Source organism: Neoarius graeffei, chromosome 2 (assembly GCF_027579695.1).
Source record: "Neoarius graeffei isolate fNeoGra1 chromosome 2, fNeoGra1.pri, whole genome shotgun sequence".
Lineage (NCBI taxonomy): Eukaryota > Metazoa > Chordata > Actinopteri > Siluriformes > Ariidae > Neoarius > Neoarius graeffei.
Genome location: NC_083570.1, coordinates 72,731,853 through 72,755,887, shown reverse-complemented (window position 1 = coordinate 72,755,887; position 24,035 = coordinate 72,731,853). Strand labels below are relative to the sequence as shown.

The 24,035-nt window shown below is 42.7% G+C and overlaps 2 protein-coding genes across 6 annotated transcripts; both read left to right on the top strand.

The window, feature by feature from the left end:
• The first annotated feature begins 297 nt into the window (after positions 1 to 297).
• Positions 298 to 2,621, top strand: nr2e3 (nuclear receptor subfamily 2, group E, member 3). Its single transcript, XM_060909482.1, has 8 exons — positions 298 to 388; positions 668 to 818; positions 901 to 1,004; positions 1,086 to 1,361; positions 1,553 to 1,734; positions 1,924 to 2,164; positions 2,273 to 2,378; positions 2,489 to 2,621. Exons 1-8 carry the CDS (start codon positions 298 to 300, stop codon positions 2,619 to 2,621), a joined length of 1,284 nt encoding a protein of 427 aa, XP_060765465.1.
• Positions 2,622 to 11,222: 8,601 nt separating this feature from the next.
• stoml1 (stomatin (EPB72)-like 1) lies at positions 11,223 to 22,030 on the top strand. 5 transcript variants are annotated; one of them, XM_060914900.1, is made up of 7 exons: positions 11,223 to 11,613; positions 13,005 to 13,253; positions 16,693 to 16,842; positions 17,038 to 17,241; positions 19,054 to 19,267; positions 19,364 to 19,552; positions 21,476 to 22,030. In XM_060914900.1, the coding sequence occupies exons 1-7, from the start codon at positions 11,341 to 11,343 to the stop codon at positions 21,670 to 21,672; spliced, it is 1,476 nt and encodes a 491-aa protein (XP_060770883.1). In that variant the 5' UTR covers positions 11,223 to 11,340; the 3' UTR covers positions 21,673 to 22,030. The 5 variants fall into 5 exon arrangements, with proteins under 5 accessions (XP_060770883.1, XP_060770882.1, XP_060770884.1 ...); XM_060914899.1 differs by having other exon boundaries at positions 19,358 to 19,552; XM_060914903.1 differs by lacking the exon at positions 13,005 to 13,253 and adding an exon at positions 15,821 to 16,244 and having other exon boundaries at positions 11,596 to 11,613; positions 16,697 to 16,842; positions 19,358 to 19,552.
• The last annotated feature ends 2,005 nt before the right edge of the window (positions 22,031 to 24,035 follow it).

The window sequence follows — 24,035 nt, the reverse complement described above, 5'->3', positions numbered from 1 at the left end:
CTTTAGGGAGCCCAAACTGGACAGAGACTCATACACACTTCAACATCACCAGAAGCATGATGAGCAGGTGACAGGCCTCACTGGACATTACTTCAGCAACAGGCAAGAGGTTCTGGAGAGCAAATCAGACTGTAGTGAGATTTTAATCAGTACTAAAGACACATTGGAAAAGTAAATACACTGGATAGCCAACCTTCAGGAGTCCACCTGAGATCATATACTACCAAACAGAAGACACTTTCCAGCAATTTTCAAGTGACGCCAGACTTCTCCTCTACCCTTTATTTAACTTACTTAATGGAGGATCCCATTTTGAAGATCTCCATGATGTCATCCACGTCCCCCACAGTCTCCTCCAGGAGCAGCTCCACAGAGGAGAGCCAAGGAGGTGAGTTTAAAAGCTTCTAACTGTTTTTTTTTTCATCAGAATGTAGGCAGCAACAAGGTTTAATTTACACTGTGCATTTCTCAGAGATCTGTCCACGCAAGAGTTCCATCTTTTTTTCCCTACTTGGAACAACTGGACACAACCAAAACCTGCAGAAACCAGCACTTTCCCAAATATCTATTAAGCCAAGAATTATAAAAATAAAAAAAGTCAGTTTCTGTAAAATGTAAATTTTCTAAATACCCTGCATAAAATAATCGAGTCATTTCATGTGCACAGGTAAAAGTCCAGCTCCTGGTAAGAGCCTGGCTCAAGGCCTGCTATGTAAGGTGTGTGCGGACACTAGCAGTGGAAAACACTATGGGATTTATGCCTGCAATGGCTGCAGTGGCTTCTTCAAGCGCAGTGTGAGACGTCGATTAATCTACAGGTGAGGAGAAAAACAAACAGTTTTACAAAACAGGGACAACTTTATATTGCCTATATGTCATACTATTTTAATAAACCTGCAGGTGCCAAGCTGGTACAGGTATGTGTCCAGTAGATAAAGCCCATCGTAACCAGTGCCAGGCATGTCGCCTTAAGAAATGCCTTCAAGCTGGCATGAACAAAGATGGTGAGTTTGATTTCCATACGTTCCTCTAGATTCTCCTGAGCTGTCGCTCTCTTTTGAACTCACCACGTTCTTCTCCATTAGCTGTACAGAATGAGAGGCAACCACGGAGCACAGCTCAGGTCAGATTAGACACCTTGGATATAGATACGGAGAAGGAACACCTAGCCACCACCAGGGAGCCCACATCCTCTTCGTCCACCTGCTCTGTGATAAACAGACCTTTACTTGGGTCCTCCATTAGTTCCAGCATCAACTCCATTGGCCCCAGTCAGCGCAGCAGCAGCCCCAAGAACAGCCACCGCTTCATGGCCAGTCTGATGACAGCTGAGACATGCGCCAAACTCGAGCCGGAGGATGGTAGGGACACAAAGAGCAACAAACATATCATATATATTTTTTTTAATTTTAGTTTTACTATTCTTAAAGCTGTTATGTGATGATTTTTTGGGTATAATTTGAGTTCTACTCAGGTAATGGATTCACAATAACTAGAGTATGTCTTCTATAATTCACAGCATTATTATGTTCTTTTTTTTCTGTCTCTGCAGTGGATGAGAACATTGATGTAACAAGTAATGAGCCGGAGACAAGCTCTCCAGAGGGCAACACAACTCTCTATTCCTATTCTGGCCCTGAAAGCATATATGAGACCGCTGCTCGACTACTCTTCATGTCTGTCAAATGGGCAAAGAACTTGCCAGTCTTCTCCCACCTGCCATTTCGAGATCAGGTACAAGCTATTTTCATCTTTTTTTCTGTAAATCGCTGTATAGAAACCTATAAATTACAACAGCATTTACACATTACTTTGTATTTACAACAGTTAATCATTACACATACAGTAGTAGGATTTATTTGAAAGCTTGCAATCTGTAATTAATAACCATTTCAATATTTTTCTGTCTCCTTGTTTATATAGGTGATACTGCTAGAGGAGGCATGGAGTGAGCTATTCCTCCTCTGTGCCATCCAGTGGTCCTTGCCACTGGAAAGTTGCCCCCTGCTTTCTTTACCCGAGCTGTCGCCTCCCTCACAGGGCAAAAGCAGCCCCTGTACCTCGGACATGCGCCTCCTGCAGGAGCTCTTCAGCCGCTTCAAAGCTCTGCAGGTGGATCCTACAGAGTTCGCCTGTCTGAAAGCAATAGTTCTCTTCAAGCCTGGTGAGTTTTCTGATCGACGGAGGACGAAGGACTAATACATTTATCGTCTTGTGTATAATTACAATGTATTGCTGCAATTGATACAGACTGGCTCTTACATTAAAACAGAAACAAGTGGCCTCAAAGACCCAGAACAGGTTGAGAATCTACAAGACCAGTCTCAAGTAATGCTTGCTCAGCATATACACACACTCTACTCCAATCAAGCAGCAAGGTAAACACACACACACACACACACACACACAAATGAAATATATAAATATGAATACATACAGGAATAGAAAATGTTATCAAACTCTTTATGCACATCTTTGTGTTCCTCAGGTTTGGGAGGCTGCTGTTGCTCCTTCCCTCTTTACACTTTGTAAGTTCAGAGAGGATCGAATGTCTCTTCTTCCACAGAACCATCGGAAACACACCCATGGAGAAGTTGCTCTGTGACATGTTTAAGAACTGAAAATGACTGATTGACAGTATTATCCAAACAAACATAAGCCAAGTGATTTTTACTGTAGTAATAAAATGCCTGTCTGAGCAATCACAACTGAAATGGGAGAACGTTAAACATATTTTTCCTCATTCATGCCAGCACTGATCACCTCCATGACCATTCAAGTTGCACCAGCCGGATCGGTTTTTACCTGCATGGTCTTGCAGGTTATCCAGCTACATCACCACCAGACTAACAGTAATTATTATACACCAGCTTGGACCAGTATCGAATTAATTCCAGTCTATTCTGTTTTAACAGGTTTATTCTTAAACATTTATATGATAGTTTGTACTTTTATTACTGCTCACACCTACTTACTGCTTTTGTTAATATATGAAATCTTACTAGGTAGAGCATGTAGCCTACTGTTGTCTATGTAAGTAAACTGCAGTATTGCCTTTTCAGCTTTTCATAATGCACACATATATGAAAAGATTTGATAAAATCTTTCAACCACAAAACAATCCTTGTTGTTTTTCATCTGAAATCCTAAGACAGGTCTTACTAAACTCACAGACAAGGATCTTTTTCATTACAACTGTAAGAATAAAAATAATAATAATTCAGATTGTGAATAAGCGGACACTGTTCCAAAAGGGGGCGGCACGGTGGTGTAGTGGTTAGCACTGTCACCTCGCAGCAAGAAGGTTCTGGGTTCGAGCCCAGTGGCTGACTGGGGCCTTTCTGTGTGGAGTTTGCATGTTCTCCCCGTGTCTGCGTGGGTTTCCTCCAGGTGCTCCGGTTTCCCCCACAGTCCAAAGACATGCAGTTAGGTTAACTGGTGACTCTAAATTGAGCGTAGGTGTGAATGTGAGTGTGAATGGTTGTTTGTCTCTATGTGTCAGCCCTGTGATGATCTGGTGACTTGTCCAGGGTGTACCCCGCCTTTCGCCCGTAGTCAGCTGGGATAGGCTCCAGCTTGCTTGCGACCCTGCACAGGATAAGCGGTTACGGATAATGGATGTTCCCAAAGGTGGTGTGATGTTTTTACACAGTGTATGCATTGCCCATTAGTCCTTAATACAACATACACTTTCAAAATGGAGTTTGACTTATTTAATGTTTTTCTCAGGGTGGTATGATAGCGCAGTGGGTAGCATTGATGCTTCACACAGGAGCTTGTGTTCTCCCAGTTTCCATGTGAGTTTCCTTCCACCTTCCAAAAGCATGGCAGTAGGTCAGTTGGCTATACTAAATTAAACGCAGACATGTGTATGCATAATGCCCTGCTATGGTCTGCAATGGGCTGGCATCTCATTTAGGGTGTATCCCCACCTCATACCCATTTTTCACTTCAGAAGAACCACAACCCTGACCAGGATAAAGGTTACCGAAGACGAATGAAGGAATGTTTTCTAAAAACAGAAATTAATTGTTTTCTTGACTGAATCAGTCATCATCATTCATACTCTGACAAAACATCTCAATCGCTAAAATTCCTCTCTGGCATATCAATTAGTAAATTACATTTATAGCTAGCAAATACACTCACTGGCCACTTTATTAGAAAGTTGTTCTTGATTCTAAGATTCCTGTTCTTGGCTGCAGGAGTGGAACCCAATGTGGTCTTCTGCTGTTGAATGCTGAGATGCTTTTCTGTTCACCATGGCTGTAAAGAGTTGCTATGAGTTACTATATCCTTCCTGGCAACTCAAACCAATCTGGCCATTTTCCTCTGACCTCTCTTATCAGCAAGGCGTTTCCACCCACCAAACTGTCGCTCACTCAATGTTTTTGTTTTTTTGCATCATTCTGTGTAAACTCAAGAGACTGTTGTGTGTGAAAACCCCAGGAGATCAGCAATTTCTGAAATACTCAAACCAGTCCATCTGGCACCAACACCCATGCCACAGTGAAAGTCACAGAGATCACAGTTTTTCCCCATTCTGATGTTTGACGTGAACATTAACTGAAGCTCTTGATTTGTATCTGCATGATTTTGTGCATTGTGCCGCTGTCAAGGGATTGGCTGATTAGAGAACTGCATCAAACAGCAGGTGTATGGGTGTTCCTATGGCTAGCGAGTGTAGGTCTGCAGGATTAAATATGTTGACTTGGTCACATGGGTGGCACAAGAAGGCAATTGAAATTAGCTTTGACATGCCAACTGCCACTCCAGTTCTGACCTCATGACACTGTGACATTCATTACTCCTATTCAGTTTGTACAGGCAAATGAATAGAGAGATGAAGCATATACAACTCATGAGTTAAATCATCATCAGAGTGCTTTAAGTATTTTGGCTAAATCCAGTGAGTGTTGCAACACAGCACAGATTTCCTAAAGTACCCCATGACCTTCACATTTTAGTATTTTCTCTGCTCTAACACATCTGATTCGGCAGCACGGTGGTGTAGTGGTTAGCACTGTGGCTTCACAGCAAGAAGGTTCTGGGTTCAAGCTCAGTGGCTGACGAGGGACTTTCTGTGTGGAGTTTGCATGTCCTCCCCATGTCTGCATGGGTTTCTTCTGGGTGCTCCGGTTTCCTCCACAGTCCAAAGACATGCAGTTAGGTTAACTGCCTGCTCTAAATTGTCCATGTGTGTGAATGGTTGAGAGGAGAAACCCTCTATAATAATCCAGTAGAAGGTAATGGGAAACCACTGCTGTAATTCTTCCCTAGAAACTTTGATGGCTGGAGCTGTCAGAGTGACCATGTCACTGCAGTGATATGCCAGAGAGAGAGAGAGAGAACACACCTGATTAGATTGATCAGGTAAAATATTAAATTGTGTTGGACAGTGCAGTTCTCCAGGACCAGGGTTGGGAACCTGTGCATTATGTAAACACAGTTAGATGGCATCACCGAAATACCTTAAACTCCAACTATATTTAGAAGGCGGAATTGATGGGTTTCAGTCACGTGACTTTTCTTAGCAGTTTTACTGGAAGTGAAATAGCTGGTGGTCTAAACGGCCACTATAGTGCAAATAACTAGCAATAACTTATCAGAGTATGCTCGTAATCTAGAAGCCACTGCTCGCTTTAGATATATTCAGAAGATTGCTGTGTGTAATGGAATTGACCCCTACAGTCTAGGAAAGAAGGATTTGTCATACAGTCTCAAAAACTACCCTTCAGTTGAGTTCCCCGATATCTCGAACTATCTGGTGTTGCAGACGTCCTTCAAAACCGCAAAACAGATGAAAGCGTGGAAGAGTATGGAGGCTTACAACTTTTTTGTATGTAGCTGGGTAAAGGACCTCGGGATCAAGTCACTGCCAAATGAATCCTGTAGTTTTTGCCCGTGCAAGTATATATTTTTAAGCTTTTCGTTCGCGTCTTTACAACAAAGCGCTGCAAGTTCAAGTGTAAACAAACAACAGTTTGCTTGATTCTCACTTGTGTTCACTCTTATTGCTCAGGGAAATCATTCACAAAGATCATCAGAAACCCCTTTAAAGACCTGGATCTTAGTTAAACAAGATGGAGAAGTGATCACGGCGCATTGTAACTGTATGGCTGGGTAAGAATTTTGTCGCGACCTTCATGCATATTGACTTTGTGAGGAGGAACCAAAGAAACAGCTGGGGACTTTAGTGCTTCGTGACTAAAAATGTACGGTAAAATAACGACACATAGCAAGAAAAGTACAACCCCGATTCCAAAAAAGTTGGGACAAAGTACAAATTGTAAATAAAAACGGAATGCAATAATTTACAAATCTCAAAAACTGATATTGTATTCACAATAGAACATAGACAACATATCAAATGTCGAAAGTGAGACATTTTGAAATTTCATGCCAAATATTGTCCCATTTGAAATTTCATGACAGCAACACATCTCAAAAAAGTTGGGACAGGGGCAATAAGAGGCTGGAAAAGTTAAAGGTACAAAAAAGGAACAGCTGGAGGACCAAATTGCAACTCATTAGGTCAATTGGCAATAGGTCATTAACATGACTGGGTATAAAAAGAGCATCTTGGAGTGGCAGCGGCTCTCAGAAGTAAAGATGGGAAGAGGATCACCAATCCCCCTAATTCTGCGCCGACAAATAGTGGAGCAATATGAGAAAGGAGTTCGACAGTGTAAAATTGCAAAGAGTTTGAACATATCATCATCTACAGTGCATAATATCATCAAAAGATTCAGAGAATCTGGAAGAATCTCTGTGCGTAAGGGTCAAGGCTGGAAAACCATACTGGGTGCCCGTGATCTTCGGGCCCTTAGACAGCACTGCATCACATACAGGCATGCTTCTGTATTGGAAATCATAAAATGGGCTCAGTAATATTTCCAGAGAACATTATCTGTGAACCCAATTCACCGTGCCATCTGCCGTTGCCAGCTAAAACTCTATAGTTCAAAAAAGAAGCCATATCTAAACATGATCCAGAAGCGCAGACGTCTTCTCTGGGCCAAGGCTCATTTAAAATGGACTGTGGCAAAGTGGAAAACTGTTCTGTGGTCAGACGAATCAAAATTTGAAGTTCTTTATGGAAATCAGGGACGCCGTGTCATTCGGACTAAAGAGGAGAAGGACAACCCAAGTTGTTATCAGCGCTCAGTTCAGAAGCCTGCATCTCTGATGGTATGGGATGGTATGGCGTCCATCCAGACGACGTCTCTTTCAGGGAAGACCTTGCATTTTCCAACATGACAATGCCAAACCACATACTGCATCAACTACAGCATCATGGCTGTGTAGAAGAAGGGTCCGGGTACTGAACTGGCCAGCTTGCAGTCCAGATCTTTCACCCATAGAAAACATTTGGCGCATCATGAAACGGAAGATACAACAAAAAAGACCTAAGACAGTTGAGCAACTAGAATCCTACATTAGACAAGAATGGGTTAACTTTCCTATCCCTAAACTTGAGCAACTTGTCTCCTCAGTCCCCAGACGTTTACAGACTGTTGTAAAGAGAAAAGGGGATATCTCACAGTGGTAAACATGGCCTTGTCCCAACTTTTTTGAGATGTGTTGTTATCATGAAATTTAAAATCACCTAATTTTTCTCTTTAAATGATACATTTTCTCAGTTTAAACATTTGATATGTCATCTATGTTCTATTCTGAATAAATTATGGAATTTTGAAACTTCCACATCCTTGCATTCCGTTTTTATTTACAATTTGTACTTTGTCCCAACTTTTTTGGAATCGGGGTTGTACTTGGAAAACACTAAGGACATAGCTGAGAGGGAGATACAAACCTTTCACAAAGTGATCACTGCAAATTTGAGCATGCTTTGACTCGACTCCATTTGATTTCGGTAAGAGGTTCAAAAGCCACCTTTCTCAATGTCTTTGTTAAATCCTGTGTTTGTTCACCCTTTTTTATTAGTTCACAGGGAACCCTGAAGAAACTTTTATCAATTTCATGGTTTGATCGATTTGAACAACCTAAAACAACGCAAGCGTACGGCATTTTTCATGCAAGCAATGCACCTTCTTCATACAAACGCTTTGTCAACTGACCTTTGGTAGACCACCAGCTAAAGTTCTGAATAACTAATGAGGCGGATGTGACGTCACGTGAAACCCAGCAACAGAGGTGGACAAAGTACCCAAGATTATTACTTAAGTCAAAGTACAGATCCCACTGGTCAAACGTTACTCCGATACAAGTGAAAGTTGTCCAGTCAAATTTTTACTTAAGTTAAAGTACTGAAGTACTTGCTTTTAAAACTACTTAAGTATTAAAAGTATATTTTCTGTGAATGCACTGTTGTATTATTGCTGCAACATTTACAAAACCTAATGCCTCTGAAACAACCGACTGGATTTTCTGACTAGTTTGTGGAATCTGTAGAGCTGAAGCTCCACCTAGCATGCTAGCAAACTCTTTTCAAACTCGAAATCAGATTGGGTAACTAATGTTACTAGAAAAGAAAGATTTCTACATTCTGTTTATTTGGCAAGATTATGCTAAAGTTAATGTTATTCATGTTAGCGTAACTCTGTTTTTACATGCTAACTAACAGTGTCCAAATTAACTAGCCATGTGTTAATGTTAGCCGTGGACACGGCTGTAGCAACTTGGCGAGCAAATCCATGGAAAGTCATTTGACTAACCAGACTGCATAGCTACTGCAACATTATCACTAGCTCTAAAAGCACAGACAACTTCATTGCAAGCTTTCTCTTGAAATAAAACATTTACACACCTCAATATGCTTCCGCAGGTCGGACGGCGAGCTTTTGTAGGCCGTGATGTGGTTTGTTTTAGGCAAACAAAACAAACATTTAAAACAAAACAAATCTTTAAAGGAACAGTCCACCGTACTTCCATAATGAAATATGCTCTTATCTGAATTGAGACGAGCTGCTCCGTACCTCTCCGAGCTTTGCGCGACCTCCCAGTCAGTCAGACGCAGTCAGGCGCGCTGTCACTCCTGTTAGCAATGTAGCTAGGCTCAGTATGGCCAATGGTATTTTTTGGGGCTGTAGTTAGATGCGACCAAACTCTTCCGCGTTTTTCCTGTTTACATAGGTTTATATGACCAGTGATATGAAACAAGTTCAGTTACACAAATTGAAACGTAGCGATTTTCTATGCTATGGAAAGTCCGCACTATAATGACAGGCGTACTAACACCTTCTGCGCGCTTCGGCAGCGCATTGATACGGAGCTCAGATATCAAAGCGCGCAGAAGGTGTTAGTACGCCTGTCATTATAGTGCGCACTTTCCATAGCATAGAAAATCGCTACGTTTCAATTTGTGTAACTGAACTTGTTTCATATCACTGGTCATATAAACCTATGTAAACAGGAAAAACGCGGAAGAGTTTGGTCGCATCTAACTACAGCCCCAAAAAATACCATTGGCCATACTGAGCCTAGCTACATTGCTAACAGGAGTGACAGCGCGTCTGACTGCGTCTGACTGACTGGGAGGTCGCGCAAAGCTCGGAGAGGTACGGAGCAGCTCGTCTCAATTCAGATAAGAGCATATTTCATTATGGAAGTATGGTGGACTGTTCCTTTAATCCTTTCTGAAAACTGAAACATGGGTTCTCAGTATGGCCATGAGTGTGTGCATTCTCCAGAAAAACCGCCTTCTTCCATTCTGTCATCAACCAATCATGTTCAAATAATACTGCTGAGAAACTGAACTTGATTTCTTCTTCTCTTCTTCTTATACAGTGTGGAGTTTGCATGTTCTCCCCGTGTCTGCATGGGTTTCCTCCGGGTGCTCTGGTTTCCCCCACAGTTCAAAGACATGCAGTTAGATTAACATGGGGCAGCCTTGGGCTGAAGTGCCCTTGAGCAAGGTACCTAACCCCCAACTGCTCCCCCCCTCCCCTGGGTGCTGTCGTATGGCTGCCCACTGCTCTGGGTGTGTGTGTGTGCGCATGTGTTCACTGCTTCAGATGGGTTAAATGCAAAGGATGAATTTCACTGTATGCATGTGACAAATAAAGGCTTCTTCTTCTCTTCTTCTTATACAGTCTATGGATGTGACCCTAGTGATTACTGACAGGCTGTCTCAGTGTCACCTGCGAAAAAAACCCAATCACATTTTAGAAAAGAAAACAAAAAACACCCACTTTCAAAGCTGCTTCATAGTAACGAGTAACGAGGACCTTGATAGAAATGTAGTGGAGTGAAAAGTACGATATTTGTCTTTCAAATGTAGTGAAATTAAAGAAAGAATGAACAACTTTATTCATCACACACTTGTGAGATTTCCTCTCTGCATTTAACCCATCTGAAGCAGTGCACACACATACCCCGAGCAGTGGGCAGCCATGCTAACAGCGCCCAAGGAGCACTTGGGAGTTAGGGGCCTCGCTCAAGGCCGTCCCATATTAACCTAACCGCATGTCTTTGGACTGTGGGGGAAACCGGAGCACCTGGAGGAAACCCACGCAGACAACATGCAAACTCCGCACAGAAAGGCCCTCGTCAGCCGCTGGGCTCAAACCCAGAACCTTCTTGCTGTGAGGCAACCGTGCTAACCACTACACCACCGTGCCGCCCAAGTCATAAGTTGGCGGCACGGTGTCATAAGTCTCATCTCTAGCCGCTTTATCCTGTTCTACAGGGTCACAGGCAAGCTGGAGCCTATCCCAGCTGACTACAGGCGAAAGGCGGGTCATCACAGGGCTGACACATAGACACAGACAACCATTCACACTCACATTCACACCTACGGTCAATTTAGAGTCACCAGTTAACCTAACCTGCATGTCTTTGGACTGTGGGGGAAACCGGAGCACCTGGAGGAAACCCACGCGGACACGGGGAGAACATGCAAACTCCGCACAGAAAGGCCCTCACCAGCCACGGGGCTCGAACCCAGGACCTTCTTGCTGTGAGGCAACAGCACTAACCACTACACCACCGTGCCGCCCTGGTGTCATAAGTTTCCAAAAAAATACTACTTAAGTAAAATACAGATACTCAAAAAGTGTACCTAAGTACAGTACTCAAGTAAGTGTACTTCGTTACTGTCCACCTCTGCCCAGCAATAAACTCGTTATTTTTTCAGCAGGCTACAGGAAAAAGTCAGCTCCAGCCCACTAGAGGGAACAGTCGGATAAGGGTTCATGACTCTCAAGCCCGCTCTAAACTTCTATGCACTACCTAGTGCACTACATATCCAGTGAATAGTGTAATAGGATTCAGTATGGTACCAAACACGGAAGTGGTGTTTATGTTAGCGGAAAGTATGGAGAACTCGTTAAGCTCGCTACCGCTAACACTTTAAAGAAGATATACGCTTTATTATTGATGCGAAAAATGTTTGGCAGGTCTTCAAATTTTAGCTATGAGGTTCTCCCACAAAGAGATGACGGAAATGGAAATCCTCCGGGCCTGTTTACATCCGGACAGTCCCAGTATAACAGCGGCTTCTCCTTTGATTACGTCCCTAAAATAAAAAACAACGATTTTACAGACGAAAGTCAAGGATTAGTATCACGGTTTTGCAACTTGGTTGTTATATTCCTGGTTTTTCTTTGTACATTCATCACATTTCCCATATCGGCATGGTTTGTTTTAAAAGTAAGTCCTTCTTACATCTTAAACACTATACACTCGTAAAGGCCTCTGCATGCTCTTGCGACAAGGCTTTCGCAGATAGCTTTTCGCAGACAGTTGTAATTTATTGTTGAGCGGGGAGTAATAGGCGTGCGCGATGTTATTCACCGCCACAACGCAAGGGGGCGCGAAGTCGCTGAGTAGTTGGTGGGTGTGGTTAGTGGAGTGTTTATCCTCCGGTTACTTATAATGACTAGAACTTTTTTTTTTATAATGACTAGAACTGGAGTCGTATAGATGTACGTACTTCCTCAATCAACCGCTCTTCATGCTGCTCCATCTTCGCTCGTGTTTTTAAAAATGGCGGTCGTGAAAACAAACCAAACCGGGAAAGTAGGGAAGCGGAAGTGCGTGTACAGCGGATGTAGAGTGGACCAATCAGAGCCCTCTTGTCTGCGAGGCTTCTGCGGTGGTCACAATTTTTGGGAGGTGCGCGCAGAGCGTCTGCGAAGGGGGGGGGGCTACGCAGATGCTATCTGCGACACCGTCTGCGAGGACTGCGTTGTCAACATAAATTGGCCTTTAGATGAGCTTGTCATCAGAATTCTGATCTATGAGAGGATAAATATCTGATACTCCCTATTAAGGCCAATTCATGCTGACAACCCAGTCCTCGCAGATAGTGTCACAGACAGTGTCTGCGTAGCCCCCCCCACCTTCGCAGACGCTCTGCGCGCACCTCCCAAAAATTGTGACCACCGCAGAAGCCTCGCAGACAGCGTCGCAGACAAGAGGGCTCTGATTGGTCCACTCTACATCCGCTGTACACGCACTTCCGCTTCCCTACTTTCCCGGTTTGTTTTGTTTTCACGACCGCCATTTTTAAAAACACGAGCGAAGATGGAGCAGCACGAAGAGCGGTTGATCGAGGAAGTGAGGAAGTACGTACATCTATACGACTCCAGTTCTAGTCATTATAAGTAACTGGAGGATAAACACTCCACTAACCACACCCACCAACTACTCCTAGCGATTTCGCGACTTCGCGCCCCCTTGCATTGTGGCGGTGAATAACATCGCGCACGCCTATTACTCCCCGCTCAACGATAAATTACAACTGTCTGCGAAAGCCTTGTTGCAAGAGCATGCAGAGGCCTTAAGGTGTCGTTGAGGCATCATGTTGGTGTGGGTCACTGGAGGCTGGGTGTGACCGGCGAGTCATTAGGGTGATCAAAGGATTGCCCGTTAGGGTGATCAATGGAAAGCTGACTCTCTCTGTCCTCCTGTAAGTCACCAAAAACAGCTGGGTCCTGGCGTACACCCAGCCGTCTGAGAAGAGTGCCAAAGACCGCATTGTAGATGGTTGATAAATGATGTCTTAAGGCCAATTTATGCTGACAACCCAGTCCTTGCAGATGGCCTCGCAGACAGCGTCTGCGAAGCCCCCCCCCTTCGCAGACGCTCTGCGCGCACCTCCCAAAAATTGTGACCACCGCAGACAGCCTCGCAGACAAGAGGGCTCTGATTGGTCCACTCTACATCCACTGTACACGCACTTCCGCTTCCCTACTTTCCCGGTTTGTTTTGTTTTCACGACCGCCATTTTTAAAAACACGAGCGAAGATGGAGCAGCACGAAGAGCGGTTGATCGAGGAAGTGAGGAAGTACGTACATCTATACGACTCCAGTTCTAGTCATTATAAGTAACCGGAGGATAAACACTCCACTAACCACACCCACCAACTACTCCTAGCGATTTCACGACTTCGCGCCCCCTTGCATTGTGGCGGTGAATAACATCGCGCATGCCTATTACTCCCCGCTCAACGATAAATTACAACTGTCTGCGAAAAGCTGTCTGTGAAAGCCTTGTCGCAAGAGCATGCAGAGGCCTTTAGACCCCCACCTCTGTTCAGTGATGGCCATTCCAGGTTGACAAAAATGGCTTCTTTAATTCCTCGCTCATACCAACGATCCTCTCTGGCTAAAATGCGTGCGTTACAATCCTGAAATGAGTGTCCTTTGTTGTTAAGATGAATGTAGACAGCCGAGTCCTGGCCTGAGGAACTGGCTCTCCTGTGTTGAGCCAAGCGCCTGTATAGCGGTTGTTTTGTTTCCCAAATATACAAGTCCGTGCATTCCTCACTGCACTGAATTGCATACACTACGTTGTCCTGTTTGTGTCTGGGTATTCTGTCCTTAGGGTGGACCAGTTTCTGCTTCAGGGTGTTACTGGGACTGAAATGTACCGGAATGTTGTGTTTGTAGAAGATCCTCCTGAGTTTCTCAGATAGACCAGAAATGTAGGGAATGGCAATGTTCTTGCGTTTGTTCCTGTTATCATCCTTGTCCGTTATGTTCCTTTTTATGCTCTTTAGGAAAGCCCAGTTGGGATAACCGGAATTCTGAAGTGCTTTCTTGATATGATTCTGCTCCTTCTCTTTTCCCTCTATGGTTGTAGGAATGTTCTGAGCCCTGTGTTGCACATCAATGCAGTGGATAGCAACATCAACTTCACTCGGGAGGATGTCAGTGGGAATAATCTAGCCTTCTTGGATTGTGATGTACACATTAGACAAGACAGAAGCCTTAGTATCGAGGTCTACCGGAAACCCCCACACACAGACCAGTACCTACTTTTCGACTCTCACCACCCACTGGAACATAAATTGGGGGTCATTAGGACCTTGCAACACAGGGCTCAGAACATTCCTACAACCATAGAGGGAAAAGAGAAGGAGCAGAATCATATCAAGAAAGCACTTCAGAATTCCGGTTATCCCAACTGGGCTTTCCTAAAGAGCATAAAAAGGAACATAACGGACAAGGATGATAACAGGAACAAACGCAAGAACATTGTCATTGACTTGCTGACTTTGCGACTGCAGGTGACTTGCTGACTTTGGGACTGCAGGTGACTTGCTGACTTTGGGACTGCGGGTGACTTGCTGACTTTGGGACTGCGGGTGACTTGCTGACTTTGGGACTGCGGGTGACTTGCTGACTTTGGGACTGCGGGTGACTTGCTGACTTTGGGACTGCAGGTGACTTGCTGACTTTGGGACTGCGGGTGACTTGCTGACTTTGGGACTGCAGGTGACTTGCTGACTTTGGGACTGCAGGTGACTTGCTGACTTTGGGACTGCAGGTGACTTGCTGACTTTGGGACTATGGTTGTCGTGAACGGTTTTGCGCTCGGGTTTCTATCAGTGGGGGTTTATAGCATCAACGAAGCTGACTTTATGTTAGGACTGTTAATGTTAGTCATGTTGTCTGTTGTTGCCCGGATGGGGATGGGTTCCCTTTTGAGTCTGGTTCCTCTTGAGGTTTCTTCCTCATGTCGTCTGAAGGAGTTTTTCCTTGCCACCGTCGCCACAGGCGTGCTCGTTGGGGATAGATTAGGGATAAAATTAGCTCGTATTTTAAGTTGTTCAAATTCTGTAAAGCTGCTTTGCGATAATGTTTATTGTTCAAAGCGCTATACAAATAAACTTGACTTGACCCTACACTGAAAATGCTTGGGATTTATCACCAGCATGTCAGATATTATTGCAGATTTCTCAGGAGCCAGTCAGGATGTGTGATAACTGTATCCAGGTAAATGAAATGGAAATTGAAAGTTGAACTCTTCTGCTGAGGGCTGATTGCCCCATACCTGTAGTGAATAGGCTCTCCTGTAAAAAGTTGACTTGTAGGAAAATTGTTGCACTTTTATCATTGGATATGATGTCAGTTAATTTGTACTTATTTGTTTGTTCTATTACACTTTTAATAAAGTTGCATTCCTTATACCATATATTAAAAAAAAAAAATGTGGGGTCTAATGCCCTCTTCCCTTACAATGTGGTTAAAAACTAGCCAAACTGTAGAAAGTAAATGTATAGAAATTCTGTACAATTCAGTTTTATTTATGTAGCAAATGTCATAATAAACGTTGTCAAAAAGCAGCGACAGGAATCCAGATTGTGATCTAGATCCCCGATGAGCAAGCCAGAAGTGACACCAGTCAGGAAAATGTTCTGAAAAGTGATGGGGTCCAAACTTTGAAAGGAACCCCCCCCCCCCCCCCTTTATGACACTGGGTAATAGGCGTTTAATAATTATCCTGCAGTTATACAATGAAAATACAGAAAGGTATAGTGTGTTGAAATACACTATATTGCCAAAAGTATTCGCTCACCTGCCTTGACTCACATATGAGCTTAAGTAACATCCCATTCCTAATCCATAGGGTTCAATATGACGTCGGTCCACCCTTTGCAGCTAGAACAACTTCAACTCTTCTGGGAAGGCTGTCCACAAGGTTTAGGAGTGTGTTTATGGGAATTTTTGACCATTCTTCCAGAAGCGCATTTGTGAGGTCACACACTGATGTTGGACAAGAAGGCCTGGCTCTCAGTCTCCGCTCTAATTCATCCCAAAGGTGTTCTATCGGGTTGAGGTCAGGACTCTGTGCAGGCCAGTCAAGTTCATCCACACCAGACTCTGTCATCCATGTCTTTATGGACCTTGCTTTGTGCACCGGTGCACAGTCATGTTGGAAGAGGAAGGGGCAGCTCCAAGCTGTAAAAACAGTCTGCATGCCTAGGTGCTTGATTTTATACACCTGTGGCCATGGAAGTGATTGGAACACCTGATTCCGATAATTTGGATGGGTGAGCAAATACTTTTGGCAATATAGTGTATATAGGGTGTTAAGGATGAACGTATTGTGTATAGTCTTGAGGTGAGCAGAAGACATGGCTGAATGTAATGAAGTACATACAATATGGTTATAATGAGATCAATATGGGGACTACTGCACTTTAGCGGGTGCTAAAATACGTGAAAAGTCACGCTAATCCTAACCCTCAAACAACCAATCCCAAAGCAGAGACAAACACCAGTTTTGATGACTTCAACATATAATAGGTAAGCTTTTCTTTATTTATTATTGATAATACGGGGGCTACCGCCCCCGAACCCCCGCTTAAATTCGCTCAAATGCCGCTAGGCTCGGTAAAGTACAGCGCCCGCTAAAGTGCAAACTATCCTCAGTATGGAATGTTTAGAGTCGTGCACTATGCAAAGTGTAATTCTGTTTGTTTCTTTCTTTTCTTTAAGACAGTACCCAACTATGAGAGAATTGTTGTATTCCGTTTGGGTCGCGTCCGGCCTCCAAAGGGCCCAGGAGTGGTTTTAGTGCTTCCGCTCATTGACCAGTGGCAAAGAGTGGATCTAAGGACCAGAGCTTTCAACATCCCACCATGCAGGGTACTAACACACACAGCACTCAACATGTATTGTCCATTTTAGGCTGAACCATTGAACCAGTTTTCCCTCTACAATCCTACAAGGAGACCAAATGGTCTGATAAACAACATTTTTCGTGATGCTGTAACAGTAGCTCAGGCTTTACTCATTATTTGAATCAACAATGGATTTTCACATTCCACTTTCTTGTACCAGGTGACCACTAAAGACGGTGGCCTGGTGTCTGTCGGGGCAGATATCCAGTTCCGGATCTGGAACCCAGTCATGTCTGTGGTGGCGGTGCAGGATTTAAATGCTTCTACACGCCTTACTGCACAGAACGCTATGACTCAGGCCCTGGGCAAGAAGTCTGTAAGAGAGATACAGACAGAGAGAGTCAAACTGGGCGAGTATCTTGGGGTAAGTGGCCAAACCAGATCAGATTTCTTTAGGATTGCTTTACAGTGGTGCTTGAAAGTTTGTGAACCCTTTAGAATTTTCTATATTTCTGCATAAATATGACCTAAAACATCATCAGATTTTCACACAAGTCCTAAAAGTAGATAAAGAGAACCCAGTTAAACAAATGAGACAAAAATATTATACTTGGTCATTTATTTATTGAGGAAAATGATCCAATATTACATATCTGTGAGTGGCAAAAGTATGTGAACCTCTAGGATTAGCAGTTAATTTGAAGGTGAAATTAGAGTCAGGTGTTTTCAATCAATGGGATGACGATCAGGTGTGAGTGGGCACCCTGTTTTATTTAAAGAACAGGGATCTATCAAAGTCTGATCTTCACAACATATGTTTGTGGAAGTGTATCATGGCATGAACAAAGGAGATTTCTGAGGACCTCAGAAAAAGCGTTGTTGATGCTCATCGGGCTGGAAAAGGTTATAAAACCATCTCTAAAGAGTTTGGACCACCAATCCACAGTCAGACAGATTGTGTACAAATGAAGGAAATTCAAGACCATTGTTACCCTCCCCAGGAGTGGTCGACCAACAAGGATCACTCCAAGAGCAAGGTGTGTAATAGTCAACGAGGTCACAAAGGACCCCAGGGTAACTTCTAAGCAACTGAAGGCCTCTCTCACATTGGCTAATGTTAATGTTCATGAGTCCACCATCAGGAGAACACTGAACAACAATGGTGTGCATGGCAGGGTTGTAAGGAGAAAGCCACTGCTCTCCAAAAAGAGCATTGCTGCTCGTCTGCAGTTTGCTAAAGATCACGTGGACAAGCCAGAAGGCTATTGGAAAAATGTTTTGTGGACAGATGAGACCAAAATAGAACTTTTTGGTTTAAATGAGACGCGTTATGTTTGGAGAAAGGAAAACACTGCATTCCAGAATAAGAACCTTATCCCATCTGTGAAACATGGTGGTGGTAGTATCATGGTTTGGGGATGTTTTGCTGCATCTGGGCCAGGACGGCTTGCCATCATTGATGGAACAATGAATTCTGAATTATAACAGCGAATTCTAAAAGAAAATGTCAGGACATCTGTCCATGAACTGAATCTCAAAAGAAGGTGGGTCATGCAGCAAGACAACGACCCTAAGCACATAAGTCATTCTACCAAAGAATGGTTAAAGAAGAATAAAGTTAATGTTTTGGAATGGCCAAGTCAAAGTCCTGACCTTAATCCAATCGAAATGTTGTGGAAGGACCTGAAGTGAGCAGTTCATGTGAGGAAACCCACCAACATCCCAGAGTTGAAGCTGTTCTGTACGGAGGAATGGGCTAAAATTCCTCCAAGCCGGTGTGCAGGACTGATCAACAGTTACCGGAAACGTTTAGTTGCAGTTATTGCTGCACAAGGGGGTCACACCACATACTGAAAGCAAAGGTTCACATACTTTTGCCACTCACAGATATGTAATATTGGCTCATTTTCCTCAATAAATAAATGACCAAGTATAATTTTTTTTCTCTCATTTGTTTAACTGGGTTCTCTTTACCAACTTTTAGGACTTGTGTGAAACTCTGATGATGTTTTTGGTCATATTTATGCAGAAATATAGAAAATTCTAAAGGGTTCACAAACTTTCAAGCACCACTGTATATGCGAGTTCAGCAGAGTTTTGCAGGCTTGACCATGCATGAATAAAGTTACACGTTAATAAACATATTATTTGATCTGGGCTCTGAGGAACAAACAGATGGACAGAATCCAGGCTCGTAGATCTTTACAATTGTGGTATTTTTTTTTTTTTTTTGCAGATGGACATAAATGATCTGACGAAGCCTTGGGGTTTGGAGGTGGACCGGGTTGAACTGACCTTGGAAAGTGTCCTTCGTGCCCCAGATGAGTCATACTCAGAGTCACTCATCCTGCCTCCTTCTGTCCCTGGCCTAGAGGGTCTGACTGGGCCTATACAGCAGCTTGCCATGCACTTTCTGGGGCAAAGTGCAGCAGGATCTCCACCTACTAAAGGTGCATTTACACACTGTGCTTCCAGGTCATTTCATTTACAGTGTTCTCCCATCAGCACCGTCATATGGGCTTGTATGTATTTCTGTGCAGATACAGTGCTCTTCACTGATGAGTTGAGCACAGAGGCTCCAGTAACTGAAAGCAGCAGCGTGATCGAGGAGCTTCTGGCAGCAGTGAGGCTGGTGCTGTCTGAGGGCTTGGTTAGGCAAGTTGGAGCCTGTTTCCAGTTTCACATTAGTACCAGCACTGGCCAGACCAGGAGCTACTATGTGGATCTAACTCGAAGTACGTACAGTAGCAACACATTTGTGTAGCCTAAAAGGCATTTTGGGATTTATGTTTATTATATCATATGAATGTCTTAATTCATTAAATTACCCACCAACTCATAATTTCATGTTGGTCAAAATGCCAATTGCTTACAGGACCATCCGTTTGTGTAGAACAGTCGGCTTTAAAATCTTTAGAAGTAACTAACATAAGGTCTTAAAACAACTTTTTTGTGTTGTAAAAACTAGTGGATTTTACTTTTCAAAAAATATTTTTATAAGATGGGTTTGATGTTGTCTCTATAATCATAATTCTAGATTATTAGATCTCTGAATTGGATCAATAATATGTAGATTATTAATCAGATTGTTAAATCTGGCCATGATTATTTTCCTCATTTTTTTTTTTTTGCTCAGCCTTTGGCTGAAGCCTATAGAGGCACCTGTCTGTATGTGTATGTTTCACCAAGTTCGAGCATGTTTAAGACTGTAAGATGGTCATTGGCATGCCAGCCTCAGGTAGTGATTCCACAGTCAAGGTGTGCCCCCACTGCGTACTGACTGTGTAAACGCCACGTTACATAACGTCAGTTCACCATGTAATCCTCCATGGCTGAGCGGTCTAGTTTTATTTATTTTTTTTTTATCCCTTGCTGGCCGACAGGCCCGAAGGGGGATTATGTCATGGCGATTTCCGTCTGTCCATCCGTCCGTCTGTCGACCCGCCTGTCCATCCATCCCGGGAAGGGTGCTCACCTTCTGAAATCAACTCCTCTCACAATTTTTGGAGAAATTTCACAAAACTTGGCAGGATTCTTTGTTATATGTCGATAACACACACATTGTAATTTCGTTAAATTTGGTCACATTTTACCAGAGTTGCAGACTTTGATTAACAAAATTATAATTTGACAATTTCATGAGAGTGTGTTTTCCTTCTGAAATCAACTCCTCTCACAGTTTTTGAAAGAATTTCATGGAAGTTGGCAAAAGGCATTGTTATATGTTGGTAGTATGCATATTGTTTATTTGTAAATTTTACCAGAGTTGTGGCCCTTGGTTAACAACCTTGTACTTTGACAATTTCATGAAGGTGTGCTTGCCTTCTGACATCAACTCCCCTCACAATTTTTGGACGAATTTCTCAAAGCTTGGCAAAAGGCCTTGTTATATGACGGTAATACACATATTGCGATTTAATTTCGTTTGTGAAAATTTTACCAGAGTTTTGACCCTTGATTAAATAACTTGTACTTTGACAATTTCATGAGGGTGTACATTCTTCTGAAATCAACTCCTCTCACAATGTGTGGAGGAATTTCACCAAACTTGGCAAAAGGCTTTGTTATATGACAGTTATATGCATATTGAAATTTTGTTTAATTTGGGCAAGTTTTACCAGAGTTATTTCCTTGATTATTAACAAACTTTTACTTTGGCAATTTCATCAAGGTGTGCTTGCTTTCTGAAATCAACTTCCCTTACAATATTTATTATCCCTGGCTTGCCGAAAGGTCCGAAGGGGGATTATGTCATGGCGATGTCCGTCTCAGGAAGGGTACTCGCCTTCTGAAATCAACTCCTCTCACAATTTTTGGAGGAATTTCACGAAACTTGACAGGATTCTTTGTTATATGTCAGTAATATGCATTTTGCAATTTCGTTCAGTTCAGTCACATTTTACCAGAGTTCTCAGTGCTCAGATATTGTGCTCTCAGAGCACTCTTTTTTTTTTTTTTTGTCTGTTCAGCCATTCAGAATATATTGTGTAATTTTGTTATATCAGTAGGTGACAGTAAGCAACAAACACCATTCTGTGGAGCCCTAATTTGACCAACATTTATTTGAATGATTGAACAGGTGATGTACCTTGTAATGATGAATAATGGTATAGAACTTCTCTCTCATCTCTTAATTCCAATTTTCCCACAATCTCCAGATAGTGGAACATGTGGTGCAGGTGAGGTGATGCAGCCAGATGTGTCTCTCAGTATGAGCGAGCAGGATATGCTGGCTATGTTCCAGGGCAGCCTGCGGCCAATCACAGCATACAGCAGCGGCAGATTGAGAGTTCAGGGAGACTTGAACACTGCCATGAAACTAGATGCACTTGTTAAACTCATCAAGCCTCCATGATGTCTAGTTCTACATTCATTTATTGAAAAGGTGTATGTCATGCCTTCACAAGCCACAAATCTGTCTTACAGTTTCAAAATGTAAGCAGTACTGTTTATATCATTTCTTGAATATTTATCAAAGCTAAATGATGTAATAGGATTGTAATATAAAAATGAGCATGTGGATTAATAATAGCCATTTAGGACAGACATTAAAACATGCATGCTGTCAGGTAAATCTGAAAAAAAAGGGAAAAAATCCCTGTGAAATATTTCTGTATCTGTGAACCTGAAATAGGATGTTTTTTTTTTTTTTAAATTGCACTGTTTAAAAGTACAAGTGTGTATAACTGTAATAAAATATTTATTGAAATACAGTATAATGTTTTAGGTAATGATTGTTTAAAAATATCAGTCGGTAGTATATATTTCAATTGTATGACCACATTTCATATATAGTACCAGTCAAAATTTGGACACCCCTACTCATTCATAGGTTTTTAGGTATTGTGACTTTTCTACATTGTCGAACAATACTGAACACATCAAATCAATGAAATAACATCTGGAATTATGTGGCAAAAAGTGTTAAAATATGAAACATTTTGTTTTTTTCATATTCTTCAAATTATCCACCATTTACCTTGACAATTTACACACTGGCGGCACGGTGGTGTAGTGGTTAGCACTGTCGCCTCACAGCAAGAAGGTCCGGGTTCGAGCCCCGTGGCTTGCGAGGGCCTTTCTGTGTGGAGTTTGCATGTTCTCCCCGTGTCCGCGTGGGTTTCCTCCGGGTGCTCCGGTTTCCCCCACAGTCCAAAGACATGCAGGTTAGGTTAACTGGTGACTCTAAATTGACCGTAGGTGTGAATGTGAGTGTGAATGGTTGTCTGTGTCTATGTGTCAGCCCTGTGATGACCTGGCGACTTGTCCAGGGTATACCCCACCTTTCGCTCGTAGTGAGCTGGGATAGGCTCCAGCTTGCCTGCGACCCTGTAGAACAGGATAAAGCGGCTAGAGATAATGAGATGAGACTTTACACACTATTGGCATTCTCTTAACCAGCTTCATGAGGTCGTCACCTGGAATGCTTTTCAATTAACAGGTGCCTCGTCAAAAATTAATTAGTGCAATTTCTTGCCGCCTTAATCGGGTCTATTGTTCCAAAACCTAAAAGGTTGCACTGAACATGCTGAAAAAGTCAAACAAGGTGGGATATGATATTTAAGAAAGAACACTTGTCATGATACAAAAGTTTCAGTTGACGGCATGTTGAATTGGGATATCAACTTCCAGAAAAATACATATATTTCATTGCTAAAATTAATGGGTTTTGGGTGTTTAAATCGCCAAAATCCATCAGCTTCGCCCCCTGGTCCCTCACCGAGACGTTGCCCCTGGACCCCACTGGGGACCTGCGGGCCGCCCCCGCTACTTTTCAGATTTTTTTCTCAACATGCACTCTCATCCCTGTTAATGTGTTTGAGGTCAAATAGTAAATAATAAAAAAAACAGTAAATAGCCCTATTCCACAACTGTAGTAATCCAAATTATGTCAAGAACCGCTCAACTAAGTAGAGAAACAACATCCATCATTACTTTAAGGCATGAAGTGTCTTTTTTTGTTAATTAATAAAAATAAAGAAAAACCACTGAATTAGAAGATGTGTCCAAACTTTTGATTAGTGCTATATGTTCTTTATAATAAAAATAATGAAAAGTTACAGTTTGAGACTTTGTTTTGTTTTGTAGTACTGCTCTTGAAGGTCATGTAAAAGTTGACGTGTGACTGAACGTCAGCTCTGTGGCCTTCTCTGCTTACACACGTTTATAAAGAAAACTCCCACAAGGCTGCTCTGTGCCATTATTAAACCCATGGATTCCTAGAAAAGCAGTAGTTGTGCAGTGCCCCCATTATTGACTTGGAGAAGGATACCTGATCATAACCATTTTTTACTTCAGGTTTTCAGCAATCTGTTTATCTGGTGCACCAGTGTAGGCAGTACTAGTGACTTTAGTGCTCAAACAAGTGATTGTAGATCATAAATCAAGAGAGCCACCCAGGGCTTAAAGAGTATCAAAATTTTAGTGAGGTCTACATGACAGAAATGTGTCATAGTAGTTAATATAGTACTGTGCTGATTGTGTACTACATCAATTGCTAATTTCTAATCTCTAATGTTATCCTTCCATTATTCCATAAATTTCTCTGACTCCAGTTACATTTGATTTAAAAAAAAATTTACTTTTATTAAGTTACATATGAGGGCGGCATGGTGGTGTAGTGGTTAGCGCTGTCGCCTCACAGCAAGAAGGTCCGGGTTCGAGCCCCGTGGCCGGCGAGGGCCTTTCTGTGCGGAGTTTGCATGTTGTCCGCGTGGG